The following is a 12,993-nucleotide window of genomic DNA, read 5'->3' on the forward strand; positions in this document are numbered from 1 at the left end:
TTGTCTTTTTAACTTTTTTGTCTGTTTTACTTCTGTAAGAATGCTATAGCTAGAATCCCCCTCCCCTCTCTAAACCAAAGTATAAAAGCAAATCTAGCCCCTTCTTTAGGCCGAGAGAATTTCGTGCGTTAGCTGTCTCTCAGTCGCTGGCTGATAAAGGACTCCTGAATTCGTCTCAAAGTGCGGCATTTCTCTCTCACTCACTTGGTTACAACATAGGCTCAGAACTGGCCCATTATCATTTTTGCCACATTCTATTGGCCAAAGCAAGTCAAAAAGCCAGCCCAGGTTCAAATAAATGGAAAAATAGACTCCTTTTTTGATTGAAGGAGCTGCAACACCCTATGGTAAGGAGGCATGGACAGAAGTAGGATAGAAAATTTGCTATTTTTGCACCCTACCACATTTTCTCCCAGTGCTAGGCTCCTGATTTCTTGGATTCCATGTGAAGCACCAAAGCAGGAATGTACTATGCACTGGACCAAAATCTGCAGAGAAGCAACAGGTCAGCAGGACTGGGAGGCACTAAGACTAATATTTTACACCTAAGTCGAACTTTTCCCTTCATGACATCAATTTTTTCCTGCAGCACGACTTTCCCAGATTCTTTCCACTCTTTCCTCCAAGGTGGGCTTAAATAGACTTTAGCAGCTTCGTCCCCAAATTGTATTTACATCTGTATTGTACACAGTTTTCTCCAGTATAATTTCCTTATTATAGGGACTTTGACCTGAATAAGTGAAAGTGGGGTGGATGCGACCTGGTCAGATTCTCACTTTGATTGAGGCCACTGTCACTCTGGGAGTTGAGATAACAGCAACTGCTCCACCTCTTTTTAACCTTATGCACCCCTCTTATTTCAAGCCAGACTGAGCTGCACATTTCTCCTGAATGTACTAATTTAACTTGGTCTGTGTCTATTAGAATGTCCTGTCCTCCTGCTCCACAGATTCTCCTATGGTCAATAATGACCACTCATTAGGAACAGTCCTGCCAGCTATGCAGAGTCCTTGAAGTCAATCACCAACTAGCCTGTTTTGTCTCTTGTGTGTGACAATATGGAGATTCTAAATAAATGCCAATCTGATACTATATGGCTAGGAATGATTTGAACCTTATAAAAAAATTAAAGCCATCTTCAAAATAACCAGTTGGGCAAGGTGGCTCACACCTGAAATCCCAGCACTTTGGGAGGCTGAAGCAGGCAGATCCCTTGAGACCAGGAGTTTGACATCAGCCTGGTCAACATGGTAAAACCCCATCTCCACTAAAAATACAAAAATTAACCGGGCATGGTGGCACATGCCTGTAATCCTGGCTACTCAGGAGGCTGAGGCAAAAAATCACTTGAACCTAGGAGGCAGAGGTTGCAGTGAGCTGAGATCATACCACTACACTCTAGCCTGGGCAAACAGGGTGAGACTCTATCTAAAAAACAACAACAACACAAAACCCTCTTTTTATTGAGCATGTTCAATGAGCATTTGTTGAGCACATATAAACAACCAGGAACTATACAGTGGAAATAATGAATAAGACCCTTTGCTACAATGAACCCAAATCCTAAGCATGGAGACAAGCAAGAAAATAAAAAATTACAATGGAGAGTGAAGAATATTTTAGGGGCAGGGCACAAAGTAGAGAAGAACATAGGAGAGCACAGACAGAGGACAGAGCCTGGAGTAAGGAAACACTCTGAAGAAGACAGAATGCTTGAGGTACCTGGTTATTAAGTGGTTTAAGTCACCCCAATTTCTTTCCTTCAGATGATTGTTTTAACTCTTTCCACTCTTCATCAGAATCTTGCTTTCCAACCTTTAAAATCCTGTTGCTTATCTTTTGTTTTCCAGAAATTCCTTTGGAAAGCCTTGGGAACCACCTTAGCATCCTGCCAAGATTCAGACTTTGTAAACTCACAGATTAAGGAGTTTCTGACTGCTCCCAACCAACTGGGGGATCAAAGACAGGTGGGACCCCTTGCTCTCAATTTCCTCTTATGATGATAACAACTAATCCTACCCACAAAACATCTGACAGCTTTTATAATAATGTTCTACTTAATCAGAATTATCAATTAATACACTCAGAATAGCCTAACAGAATTTTTCAGAAAAGTTAGGCTTTTCTATTTAAAAAATCAATACTTCATTTTTAGCCAAGTTCGTGAAAATATTGAAAAATCAATTTCAATAATTCTTACCTAACGAGAGTGTATTTGATATATTTTGACCTTAGCTTGACTTACAGCATGATTGTGAGCATCAAAATGATTGAATTTACAAGCTGAAAGCTACTTTTAGACTAATCTAGAGAGAATGTAAAGATAACCTGAAGTGTTTCTGCAAAGCTTTACCTACTTCCTACCATAGCCTGTGGCTATAGAGCATATGTAAATATGGAGGAAGCAGAAGATGTGCATTTTGTTGCTGTTGTTTTTGTTGTTGAGACAGAGTCTCACTCTGTCACCTGGGATGGAGTGCAGTGGCAGGATCTTGGTTCACTGCAACCTCCGCCTCCCGGGTTCAAGCTATTCTCCTGCCTCATTCTCCCAAGTAGCTGGGATTACAGGCATCTGCCACCATGCCCGGCTAATTTTATATTTTTAACATATAGGGTTTCGCCATGTTGGCCAGGCTGGTCTTGAACTCCTGACCTCAGGTGATCCACCCACCTTGGCCTTCCAAAGTGCTGGGATTACAGGCGTGAGCCACCACGCCCCACTGAAGATGTATATTTTAAAACAAACAAACCAACAAAAAATAGTTCCCAGGCTGATAAAGACCACCAGTATAAAAAAAGTATAGTGTGTTATACTTTCTCCTCAGAAATTATGAGATATTTAGGGTTCTTTCTCACACATTAAATGACCAGAAACCACTAGACCTCACTGAACTTTTGAAACTGCTTTTATGTTACTATTATTTCCTTTTTTCTTGTCAGATATTATCATCATTTATTGCTATTGGCACCATCTCAATATCATTTTTTTCCATCTTAGCTCTGGTATAGGTTAGGAAACAAAGTAACTTGATTTTAGATATAAGCATATAATAAGACTCTCATTCAAGCTCTGAGAGTTTCACAGACTTAAAAAATAAATTGTGACTGGGCACAGTGGCTTACGACTATAATCCCAGCACTTTGGGAGGCCGAGATAGGCGGATCATGAGGTCAGGAGTTCGAGACCAGTCTGGTCAACATAGTGAAACCCCGTCTCTACTAAAAATACAAAAAATTAGCCGGGTGTGGTGGTATGCACCTGTAATTCCAGCTACTCGGGAGGCTGAGGCAAGAGAATCGCGTGAACCCAGGAGGCGGAGGTTGCAGTGAGCTGAGATTGCACCACTGCACTCCAGCCCGAGTGACAGTGTGAGACTCCGTCTCAAAAAATAAAAAAATAAAAAATTATGACGTCCAATTGAGCTTCTCAAATGCCTTTTTGACTTAATTTTAAGTTCTTGAATATGTCTTACATACTAAAGTGGCTTAGTAAATGACCTCTGGATGAATAAACTGTTAACACGTGACTTTCATAACCCACCAAACCTACTTGGTTTTCAATCTCCTAAGCATAATGTTTTCAATCATGTGATGCCAGAGCTCCAATTCTAGCTTCATACTAGAACGATTATTATCTAGACTCTACAAGAATGATCTAGTCTATGAGTTTTCATAATGGCTCTGGCAGGGTTATGCAACTGAATGACATATAACAGGTTTCAGGAGCAAATTGCCATGAAGGAACTCTGGTGAAATCAGCTTTGGACAAGAGAGGTGGGGACAGCCGGAATATATAACCTGAGTGTGAAACAAGAGCTGCCGACTTTCAGAAATTTAACCTCTTAAGATACAATAAAGTTTCAGGAACAGAATGATTCTTTAAAAGCATCAGTTAATTCAAGCTGGAAAAAAACCTCCATTAGCATCCCAGCAATCATAGATTACAAGTCCAAAATCTTGGGGATAGCCTAAACGGCCCTACTGTGACGAACTCCCACCTCCTGTCTGACTCATTTTGCACTGCTCTCCTCCCTGACTGCTCACTCAGCCCTCTCAGTGGACTTCAGGAGCTTTGCACTTACCTTCTCTCTGATTGAAACTCTCCTTTCCAGATAGTCTAATGGCTCACTCCCTCACTCATTTCAGGGCTCTGCTTATTGTCACCTTGTCCATGAGACCATCTCTGACTATCCTATTTTAAAAATGCAAACTTCCCCCAATCCTCATTACCTATTCCTGCTTTACTTATCTTCGTAGCACTCATCACCATCTGGCACACACGCTGTATATTTACCTGTTTACTGAATTGATGTGTTTACTTATTTCACTTCCCTGTTCCTTCCCTGTCAGTTCTCCTGGTTGTACACTTCACAAAGATGGGGACTTTGGTATGTTCTGCAAACTACTGGGCCCTCAGCACCTAAAAGGGTACCCGGCCCATAATAGGTGCTCAGTAAGTATTTGTTGAGTAAATAAATGGTTAAACTCAAAATGTCATACCTTCTCTGATTTTAGGGAATCACATCTATTTTAGGATACTGTGCCGAGAACCATTTGGATATTGTTTTAAAAGTACTTAAAACATTTCAAAATCAGGAAAAGTTTTTCATGAATCGATGTAAGGTAAGAAGAATCATCTTCTTCAAGGTTCTCAGGATTGCAAGGCCAGACAACCCCGATTTCTTCAGTGCATATCCTTTCTCTACATTACACTTACTCCTGTCGCCAGGTTCTTAGTCCAGGTCAGAACCGTCTAAGCCTAGTCTTTGCAGGATGATCAGCTATATGAAAAGTCTATTTTCTCTGACCCTAAAGCTGATCTGGAAGATCCTAAATGCGCTCTGCATGTGCCTAGGTTTGCTGCTCTGCCAACCGCTCAGCCTTCAGGAATAGCTCCTCTCATGTATACTCTGCTTACCTTGAAGGAAAGGGGCCTGATAAGTAAATAATTGACAAAAGCTTCTCCCAGTTATCTCTCTGAAGCCCTGATCGTCCCACAGGACCATCCTGCGTGTTTACATTTAAACAGGCAAAAATACATTCATTTTAGACTCATTTGAATCATCCCAGTTCAGTTTCTTATCCCTATAGTGGTCCATGGGATTAGGAAAAAAACATGAGAGAAAATAAAACTCCTTCAGTCACATTTTTCACATCTCCCTTTCCTGGTCTTCAGAGCCTTTTTTCTGGGAAAAAGAGCCTGACCAAGACAGATGTCATGGTCATCTATGGAGCTGTGGCCCTCCATGCTCCCAAGAAGCAACTTCTCTCCAGACTTAATCAAGACATCGTATCCCAAGTCCTGTTTCTTCATGGCCAGTGCTCTCAGGTAACGCCCATTGCAGGACTGCCTCCATTTCTAGGCTGGGGTTCCTAAAACTTGCAGGGACTCAGCCCCTGGGAAGCTTTTTTCCTTCCCAGTCTTGGGTATGTTTTTATCAGCAGCGTGAAAACAGACTAATACAGTAAATGTCTCATGGATTACTACGCAGCCATAAAAAAAGAATAAAACATGTGTTTTGCAGCAACATGGATGGCTGCATCCTTCAGGCTCAAAGGATACAGGCCAAAAGAAAGATAGATAGGATCTGCTATGTTTGGGAAATGAGAACATATGGGAACAGAAAAATTCATTTTAAAATAGCATCAGGTAATCTATTTTCTTTCCTAAGGCCCTGAGCTGTTCATGTCCTACCACTGCTGTGATGTGTGATTGTCCCAGATCAATCATATCCATAGTGATCTCACCCATGTTTGAACTTAAAACAGTTACTCCTGTACTATTTTAGGGCACCTGGCTTATTACTTCCTTGTAATAGTATCAGAAGTGTTAGCCCATGGTAGTTCTTTAACTTTTTATGTGATAAGACTTACAAATTACCTTGAACAGTGTCTCACAAATAGTAAGTGTCATATACATACTTTAAGTGAATAAAATAGGTCATTCGTCAGGCTTTTCAGTTCACCTATGTTGCACTGTCTTCCTCTCCACATTCATCCCAGCCACCCTGACCCTCCTTGATGCTTCTCAAACATACGAAGAATGTTCTACCTTCAGAGCCACCAAACCAGGTTGAAATTTATCTGATCACTCTGTCTTCCATAGCATTTTATTTGTATCTTTAATAAATTGCTTTATACATGTTGTGAATTCATCCATTTTGCTGACAGATACCAGGCTGGCCACCTAAGAATCACATAAGAATCAAGTTTAAAATATAGCTTCCTAGAGTTGTTTTCTAGAGAAGTTACTTCAGTAAGTCTTGGGAAAGCTCTGGAAATCTATATGCTTAAAGGGTCAAGTGATTATTTATAGATCGATGTAGGAGGCTTTCATTGATTATATGCACATCTGCTTCTCCTGTTAGATTGTCAGCACCTTGCTGACTCCTTTAGCTTCTGGTCTGTGTCTCCACAAACCACATGTTGATGCATAAGTGCTCTTCAAATTTATTCATATGTACATGTGATAAGAATAGACTCATAAGGACTCATGAAATTGTAGTCATCAGTATATGCTAGTGGAAGGGTATAGGGCAGTCTTCCTCACACCTTAGTTGCATAAGAATTGCCTGGAGAGCCTGTCAAAAATAGAGATGCCTAATGAATCCCAGTCTTCAGAGTTGAATCACTGAATTTGTATTTTCAACATGCTCCTCAAGAGTTGATTCTGATGCCCCCAAAATCTGATAAGCAATGATGAAAATAGAAAACATAATAAAATATGTTTTATGTTACATTAATTTATAGTCAGTAATTGAGGAACATTATGAGGAAAATACAAGAGAGAGGAGCCAAGCAAGGTGGCTCATGGCTGTAATCCAACCACTTTGAGAGTCCAAGGTGGGAAGATCACTTGAGGCCAGGAGTTAGAGACCAGTCTGAGCAACATAGTGTGGCTTCATCTCTACAAGAAATTATTTTTTAAGCCTGTAATCTCAGCCCTTTGTGAGGACAAAGTTGGAGGACCACTTGAGACCAGGGGGTTGAAATCAGCCAGGGAAAAGTATCAAGACCTCATCTATAAGAATAAATAAATAAAACAATTGCCCAGGTGGGGTGGTACCTACCATTAGTCCCAGTGCACTCTAGCCTGGGTGACAGAGCAATACCTTATCTCTAAAAATAAATAAATAAAAGAGGAAAGAAAATAAGAATGATTAAGATAAACATTACTATACACTTTCAGGGTACAGTCCGTTCTGCTATAACAACATATACACAAGATAATATAGGTAAAAACATAAGGAGGAAATGAGGTTGAGGCATAACACTCAAAAAACTCCATCAGTGACACACTCTTTAGTTTAGAAGCCCCTCCTGGACAGATTATTTCTTTTCATAGATCTGAACAAAATTATTTCCCATTGAATTTTTTTTTCAACTTTTAGATACAGGAGGTACACGTGCAGGTGTGTTGCATGGGTATATTGCATCCAGGTAGTGAGCATAGTACCCCACAGTTAGTTTTTTTACCCTTGTCCTCCTCTAATAGTCCACAGTGTCTTGTTCCCATGATTATGTGCTCAATATTTAGCTCACACTTATTTTGTTTTCTGTCCCTGCATTAATTTTTAGTATTATGGCCTCCAGCTCCATCCATGTTGCTGCAAAAGACATGATATTATTATTTTTTATGGCTGTATAGTAATCCATGGTATATGTACTGTATTAGTCCATTTTCACTATGCTGATAAAGACATACCTGAGACTTGGAAGAAAACAATGTTTAGTGGACTTACAGTTCCATGTGGCTGGGGATACCTCACAATCACAGCAGAAGGTGAAAGGCACGTCTCATGTGGCAGCAGACAAGAGAAGAGAGCTTGTGCAGGGAAACTCCCCACTTATATAATCATCAGATCTCATGAGGCTTATTCACTATCATGAGAACAGCATAGGAAAGACTTGCTCCCATGATTCAATTACCTCCCACCAAGTCCCTTCCATAACATATGGGAATTCAAGATGAGATTTGGGTGGGGATACAGCCAAACTATGTAAATATGGGGTGTGTGTGTGTGTGTGTGTGTGTGTGTGTATCCCACATTTTTAATCCAGTCCTCCATGGTTGATTCCATGTCTTTGCTATTGTGAATAATGCAGCAATGAACATATGAGTGCATGTGTCTTTTTGGTAAAATGATCTATTTTTTAAGTACATTACCAGTAATGGAATCACTGGATAGAATGGTAGCTCTGTTTTAAGTTCTTTGAGAAATCTCCAATCTGCTTTCCACAGTGACTGAACTAATTTACATTCCCGTCAACAGTGTATAAACATTCCCTTTTCTCCCCAGCCTCACCAGCTTCTGTTTTGTTTGTTTGTTTGTTTTTACCTTTTCTGTAATAGCCATTCTAACCACTATAAGACAGTATTTCATTGTGGGTTTGATTTGCATATCTATGATGGTTAGTGATGATGAGCATTTTTTCATGTTTGTTGACCACTTATATGTCCTCTTTTGAGAAGTGTCTGTTCATGTCCTTTGTCCACTTTTTATTGGGGTTGTTTGTTCTTTGCGTGTTGATTTGTTGAAGTTCCTTATAGATTCTGGATAGTAGACCTTTGTCAGATGCATAGTTTGAGGATATTTTCTCCCATTCTGTAGGTTGTCTGTTTACTCTGTTGATATTTTCTTTTGCTGTGCAGAAGCTCTTTAGTTTAATTAGATCCCACTTGTCAATTAAATATTTAATCTATCTTGAGTTAATTTTGATACATAGTGAAAGATAAGGGTCTAGTTTCACTTATCTGCATATGGTTAGCCAGTTATCCCAGCAACATTATTTATAGAATAGAGAGTCCTTTTCCTATTGCTTCTTTGTTGTTGTTGTCAACTTTGTCAAAGATCATATGGTGTATGGCTTTATTTCTGAGTTTTCTATTCTGTTCTATTGGTTTATGTGTCTGTTTTTGTGCCAGCACCATGCTGTTTTGATTACTATAGCCTTATAGTATAGTTTGAAGTCAGGTAGTATGATACTTCCATCTTAGTATTGCTTTGGCTATTCAGGCTTTTTTTGTTGTTCCATATGAATTTTACAATAGTTTTTTTCTAATTCTGTGAAGAATGACATTGGTAATTTGATAGGAATACCAATGAATCTGTAAATTGCTTTGGGCAGTATGATCATTCTAACAATATTGACTCTTCCTATCTGTGAGCATGGAATGTTTTTTCATTTATTTGTGTCATCTCTGATTTCTTTCAGCAGTGTTTTGTAGTTCTCATAAGGATCTTTCATGACCTTGGTTAACTGTATTCCTAGGTATTTCATTTTCTTTGTGGCTACTGTAAATGAGATTATGTTCTTGATTTGACTCTCAGCCTGGACATTTTTGGTGTATGAAAATGCTACTGATTTTTATACATTGACTTTGTATCCTGAAACCTTACTGAAATCATTAATCAGCTCCAGCAGTCTTTTGGTGGAGTTTTTCGGGTTTCCTGCGTATGCAATCATTTTGCCAGTGAATAGGAATTTTTTTACAAAAAATTAAAAATACAGAAATGCTACCTAAAAAATGGCATTTTACCTTGAAACACCTGAGGTCAGTTATGAAGGTTGGAATTTCCTATGAAATGGTAAAAGGAAGGAGGGTTATCTGAAGTCTAATGGATTGTTGTAATACTAGATTTGGATGGGAAAGACTCATAACACACAGTAAACTGAGGTAGCTGGTAGATTCATGGGGTGTGTGCATGTGTATGCTTTGAGTATTCCTACGTGGCTCGGTTCACCTGTGCACCTTTCCTCTCACCGAGGAAACTGCACACAAGCAAATGTGAATTCAGCATGTACTAAAAGTATTCTCTGATACAGTATGTCAATCTCATTGGAACAAATCTGCATTTTCAACACAAATGTTATAGCAGAACTCACTGTACTCACAGTTCCAGAGTTAGCTGCCCTTTGACTTTTCATTTTATAATTTTTCACTTCTCATTTCCCTAAGAGCCTTTACCCTTCCTTACCAAAGTCTGTTGAGCCTCTTTAAATGATTGTGAAGGCTAAAAACCCAAGACTTGAGGTCTCTAACCTGCCTTCTGCAGCTTACTCATGATTCACCTGGGGGAAAGACTCTGCAAATGTACAAGGTCTCACTTTAAAAATGGAAGAAGTGAATTGCCTCCCTCCCCTTGGCAAGACCCCCCTTGGCAAGGCTCTACCTTCTGCTTTACTGTTTTCCTTCAGGTTGATGGGTGGGTCATTTTGTTGGGTTGAGTGTATATCTGACTGCTACTCATTGAGAATCTAATTTTGCCTTTATTTTTTTTAGGTTCTTGGCATGTCTGTGATGAACAAGGTAGGAGATATAGATGATAGATAAGATAGATAGATAGATAGATAGATAGATAGATAGATAGATAGATAGATAGATAGATAAATGCCCCCCTGAAGTATGCCAAGCAAAGATGTTCTTTTGATTTGATTCCATTTGAAAGATTTCCAACATGTAAAAATCCAGTTCTGAAGTCAGAATCCATCATCCTAATCCAGGGCAGAACAAGGGACTGTATTCTGGTTCCAGGATCTTTAGAAGTTGAGCTATAAACTAAAGCAACGTTTTTCAAACTTTGGGTTGTGACCCACCAGTTGACCATGAAATCAGTTTAATAGGTCAAAAACAGAAAAATTCTTTAATGAAATAACAGAGTACTTTACATATAAAAACTATAACTATTATTTCTGTTATATATTAAACATATTTGGGGCATATAGATATTAGGTGGAATTGTAAACGTTTTCTACTGTTGTTTATGGTCAAAAAGGTTTGAAAACCACTGCTCTAGAGAACTTTCATTCTATTGTGGGTGGTAGGGAGGAAAAATGGCCTTTGTTTCTCACTTTCCCTGCAACTTAAACCCTAGTCTGGAGTAGAGATGGCAAAGGAAGCAAAGATCCTCACTCCTGTCTGGGAACATATTTCAAAGCTAGGTCACATGTTAATAGACCTGAGTGTGGTGCCTTAGACCTTGACTTGCGTTGTGAATGCTTTTTCTTTAGGATATGGATCTGCAAATGAGTTTCACAAGAAGCATCACTGAGATTGGCATTGCTGTCCAAGATGCTGAGGATCAGGGGTTCCAGTTTTCCTACAAGGAGATGCTGATTGGTTACATGCTGGTGAGTGTGCAGAGAGGGAATAAGGAAGGTCCTGAGTATTCTATTACCAAGACTTCAGGGCTATCTTTTTAAAAAGTGAATAGACTTCACCAGTCCCACACAACAGATCTCTGCCTTGTTTATGACCCAGGGCACCCAATGGTCCGATGAGATTGCAGCTGCATCTGGAAACTTTCCTGAGCCTTTCTGAAATATTTGATCTCCTTATTTGTGTTGCAGGACTTCATTAGAGGCGAGCCCCTGGATTCCTTAGCTAGCCCTGTTCGGTGGAAAGCCTTAATCGCCATTAGATATCTCAGGTAGATAATTGTTTGTTGTTTTTATTGAAAAAGTATTTTCCCAATTATCCTCCTCCTGATCAACTAACATCTATTAGTGCAGACTTCGGTACACACTCCAAAAACTGAAAATAGTTCATTAATAAGAGCTTCAAATTGGGGCTTTTTCTCCTTCCAAAGAGTTACGGATCTGGCTGAGAGATTGGTCATTTGATGACTGACAGAGACTGAAGAGCTACTCAGATGAATTACATGTATTGATATATGGACTAAAATTTCTCTGCAAAAGGAAATTCCTCTTTCTAGATCCTGGCCTCCAAGCAAATTTTAAACTTTCAATTAAAATCTTATGAAAGCCCTAATCACATTCTGGTTGGTTAGCAGCAATAATCCTGAAAAAGAAAATAATTTTTAGCACAATTTAAAAATAATATTTTCACCCTGCAATAAAATAAATAGAAGTTAAAACCACAATAAGATAGCATCTCATGCCAATCAGAGTGGCTATTACTAAAAACTCAAAGAAAGATGCTGATAAGGTTGTGGAGAAAAGGGAACACTTATACACTGCAGCTGGGAATGTAAACTAGTTCAGCCATTGTGGAAAGCAGTTTAGATATCTCACAAAAGAGAGCTACAATTCAACCCAGCAATCCCATTCCTTGGTATATACCCAGGGGATATAAATAGCTCTACCATAAAGACATATGCATGCATATATTCATTGCAGCACTATTCACAGCAGCAAAGACTTGAAATAAACTAGATGTCCATCCATGGTAGACTGGATAAAGAAAATGTGATACATTACACCATAGAATACTATACAGTCACACAAAAGAATTAAATCTGTCTTTTGCAGTAACACGAATGGAGCTGGAAGCCATAAACCTAAGCAAATTAATGCAGGAAAACCAAATACCACTAATTTTATAAGTGGGAGGTAAATATTGAGTACACATGGAAACAAATAAGGAAATAATAGACACTGGGGCCTAGTTGTGGGTGGAGGTTGGGAGGAGGGTGAGAATTTAAAAACTATCTATCTAGTTCTATGCTTATTGATGAGATAATCTGTACACCAAATCCTCATGACATGCAATTTACCCATAAAACAAACCTACACATGTACCCTCTGAACCTAAAATAAAAGATGAAGAAACAAAAAGAAAAAGAAATAGAAGTCCTCTGTAAAGATTGGGAAACCACACAAAATTTTTAAGAAATAATAAAAACCGCCCATCGTGCCCCTGTTGCTAAAACTCTGGTCTATTTCCTTGATGTGGTTTGACTTTGTGTCCCCACCCAAATCTCATCTCGAATTGTAATCCCCAAATGTTGAGAGAGAGACCTGTAATCTCCACGTGTGAAGGGAAGGGGGCGATTAGATCGTGGGAGTGTTTCCCCCATGCTGTTCTCGTGATAGTGAGTGAGTTTTCATGAGATCTGATAGTTTTATAAGTGTTTGGCAGTTCCTCCTTCACATGCTTACTCTCTTCTGCTGCATTGTGAAGACGTACCTGCTTTCCCTTTGCCTTCGGCCACAATTGTAAGTTTCCTGAGGCTTCCTGAGCCATGTGGA

General features: G+C 39.3%; 1 protein-coding gene across 1 annotated transcript in view; it reads left to right on the forward strand.

Annotated features, from left to right (window-relative positions):
* LOC105487445 (maestro heat like repeat family member 2B) overlaps positions 1-12,993 on the forward strand; it is a 75,107-nt gene that overhangs the window by 34,875 nt on the left and 27,239 nt on the right. The window contains exons 19-24 of the mRNA XM_011750893.2: positions 1,851-1,967; positions 4,516-4,623; positions 5,177-5,329; positions 10,286-10,312; positions 11,014-11,133; positions 11,353-11,432. Coding sequence (XP_011749195.2) covers positions 1,851-1,967; positions 4,516-4,623; positions 5,177-5,329; positions 10,286-10,312; positions 11,014-11,133; positions 11,353-11,432 — 605 coding nt within the window. The remainder of the gene's footprint in view (positions 1-1,850; positions 1,968-4,515; positions 4,624-5,176; positions 5,330-10,285; positions 10,313-11,013; positions 11,134-11,352; positions 11,433-12,993) is intronic.

This window comes from Macaca nemestrina, chromosome 6 (assembly GCF_043159975.1).
Source record: "Macaca nemestrina isolate mMacNem1 chromosome 6, mMacNem.hap1, whole genome shotgun sequence".
NCBI classification, from domain to species: Eukaryota; Metazoa; Chordata; class Mammalia; order Primates; family Cercopithecidae; genus Macaca; species Macaca nemestrina.